The 1,919-nt window shown below is 55.1% G+C and overlaps 2 protein-coding genes across 2 annotated transcripts; both read left to right on the top strand.

Moving 5' to 3' along the window:
* Nucleotides 1-786, top strand: JCM15063_001079 (uncharacterized protein; the record flags this gene model as incomplete). Its single annotated transcript, XM_076681659.1, has 5 exons — nt 1-68; nt 140-241; nt 322-373; nt 504-669; nt 734-786. Coding segments are annotated over 5 exons (441 nt in total), but the record flags the coding sequence as incomplete, so codon positions are not given.
* A 519-nt stretch (nt 787-1,305) lies between these two features.
* On the top strand, nt 1,306-1,919 carry JCM15063_001078 (uncharacterized protein; the record flags this gene model as incomplete). The annotated part of the gene is made up of 1 exon (XM_076681658.1): nt 1,306-1,919. A coding segment is annotated over one exon (614 nt), but the record flags the coding sequence as incomplete, so codon positions are not given.

Genomic DNA, 1,919 nt, shown 5'->3' with positions numbered 1-1,919 from the left:
GACGACAGCCTCTTCAAGTCGCTCCCGTCGCTCTGGTCGCGTCAAATCCCGTACACGATGATGAAGTTGTACGTGCTGTCTCTCCTCATCCGTTTCCATCCCAGGCGAATTCTGAGCTGACGCTGTTTTTGGTATACAGCTGGTCCTTCGAAGCCACCGTTGCCGCCATCTACGACTTCATTGACAAGCCCAAGGCCTCGTACAACAAGCTCGAGCAGCTCGGTGTCTCGGCCACTGCTGGGTAAGTGAACCTAACTCTTCAGACCGTCCAAGTTCAAATCGCTGACTATTGTATCATTTTTTCACTTTTTCCCACCTCAGTTACATTGCCGGTGTCTTCTGCGCTGTTGTCTCTCACCCTGCGGACACGATGGCTAGTTCTTTTTCATTTTCTAAGCAAAGGCTATGCAGAAATGCACAAGTCCGGACTTCGAGCGAAAATTTTACCGCACGGACCTCGGACTTTGAGAGACTGATCGCTGACATTGCACTATTGTCAACAGGTCTCGAAGCTCAACGCTCCCCTCAAGGCTGGCGAGGCCAAGCCTACTGTTGGCTCGATCTACTCGCAGATCGGTTTCAGTGGACTCTGGGCCGGACTCGGTACCCGTATCTTCATGATCGGTACCCTCACCGCCCTCCAATGGCTCATCTACGACTCGTTCAAGGGTGAGTGTCGTCATGTGTTCTGCCCTCTCTCTCTCCCAACTGACTCTCTTTTCGTGCGCACCAGTCGCCGTCGGACTCCCCACCACCGGATCCGCCCCCGCCCCCGAGAAGAAGTAAGCGCAATAGTGCCAGCTCCTCTCGTATTCTCCTCTCCTCTTCCTCCTCGCATAGACCATCCCCGCGGGCGCTCTCTATCGACCATTCCCCGTCGCACTCGCTTCCTTGTGCCCTATTTGCTTCGTTTTCCTTCGTCTCTCTCTCGTGCAGTTCATGTGAAAAACCCTCGCCTTCCAAAGACTGCCTCGTAGATATAAGAGAGAGAGAGAGTGGCGTCCTGCACCACCACCATCGGGGCTCAAATCGACCAGGAGAAAGGGGCCATCCGAGAACATTAAGAATACATTTGGCCTAAGACAGGTGTTTTCGTAATTAATAGCAGGTGCAGTTGGCGGCTGCCCGGGAGCTCCCAAATTCAGGCTAATCCCTTGTAAAATGACGTGCATATGATTGAAATTGAATAAAGTGACAACCGATATTGTGGGTTGTCGCGAATTGTTGACGTCTTGAGATGGGCTCGCGCGTGCGCGCGCGCTCTAGGTCTCGCTTTACCCGCTCGCTTCGATCGCTCTCCGCCGGATGGACGCCTCGCAGGGCTCGCAGGTCTCTCTGTCGTCGCCCTTGAGCTCCCTCGCGTCCTCTCCCGAGCCAGCTGTAGAGCGACACCCGTCGAAACGCCCTCGTCTTTCAACTTCGCCATCATCCGCTCCTCCACTCTACTTCGCGCAGTATCGCTCACAGCCCGCAGCTCAAGATCCACAGCAGCAACCGTCAGAAGATGTCTCTACGCTGCTGGATGGTCTCGACGAGCAGGTCTTTGACCTACCTCCATCTTCGGACCCGGTCATGAGGGGAGAAGACATCTCGAGCGAAACCGTGAGGGACACGTTTCGGTCCAGGATCAACGAAGTCGGCGGTCGCCTCGAGCGAGCACGACGGGCGAGCAAAGAGGATGATTCTGGGATCGGATTGTTGCCTTCGCAGGAGGAGAAAGACGACGACGACAACCCGAGGGAAGGGACGGTCGAGCCACCGGATCGGACTGAGGAAAATATCGAAGAAGACTACGAAGGAGATGACATGTGGCTTGGCTTCGATGATGCCGACATGGGTTTCGATGAACCCGACACTTTCTCGAGCTCGGTCAGCTCTCTCAAACCGCCACGAACAGACGTACTCGCCCAGCCCATTCA

This window comes from Sporobolomyces koalae (assembly GCF_050403365.1).
Source record: "Sporobolomyces koalae JCM15063 DNA, S_koalae_JCM15063T_v1_ctg113, whole genome shotgun sequence".
Taxonomy (NCBI): domain Eukaryota; kingdom Fungi; phylum Basidiomycota; class Microbotryomycetes; order Sporidiobolales; family Sporidiobolaceae; genus Sporobolomyces; species Sporobolomyces koalae.
This window is presented reverse-complemented; position numbering and strand designations above follow the sequence as displayed.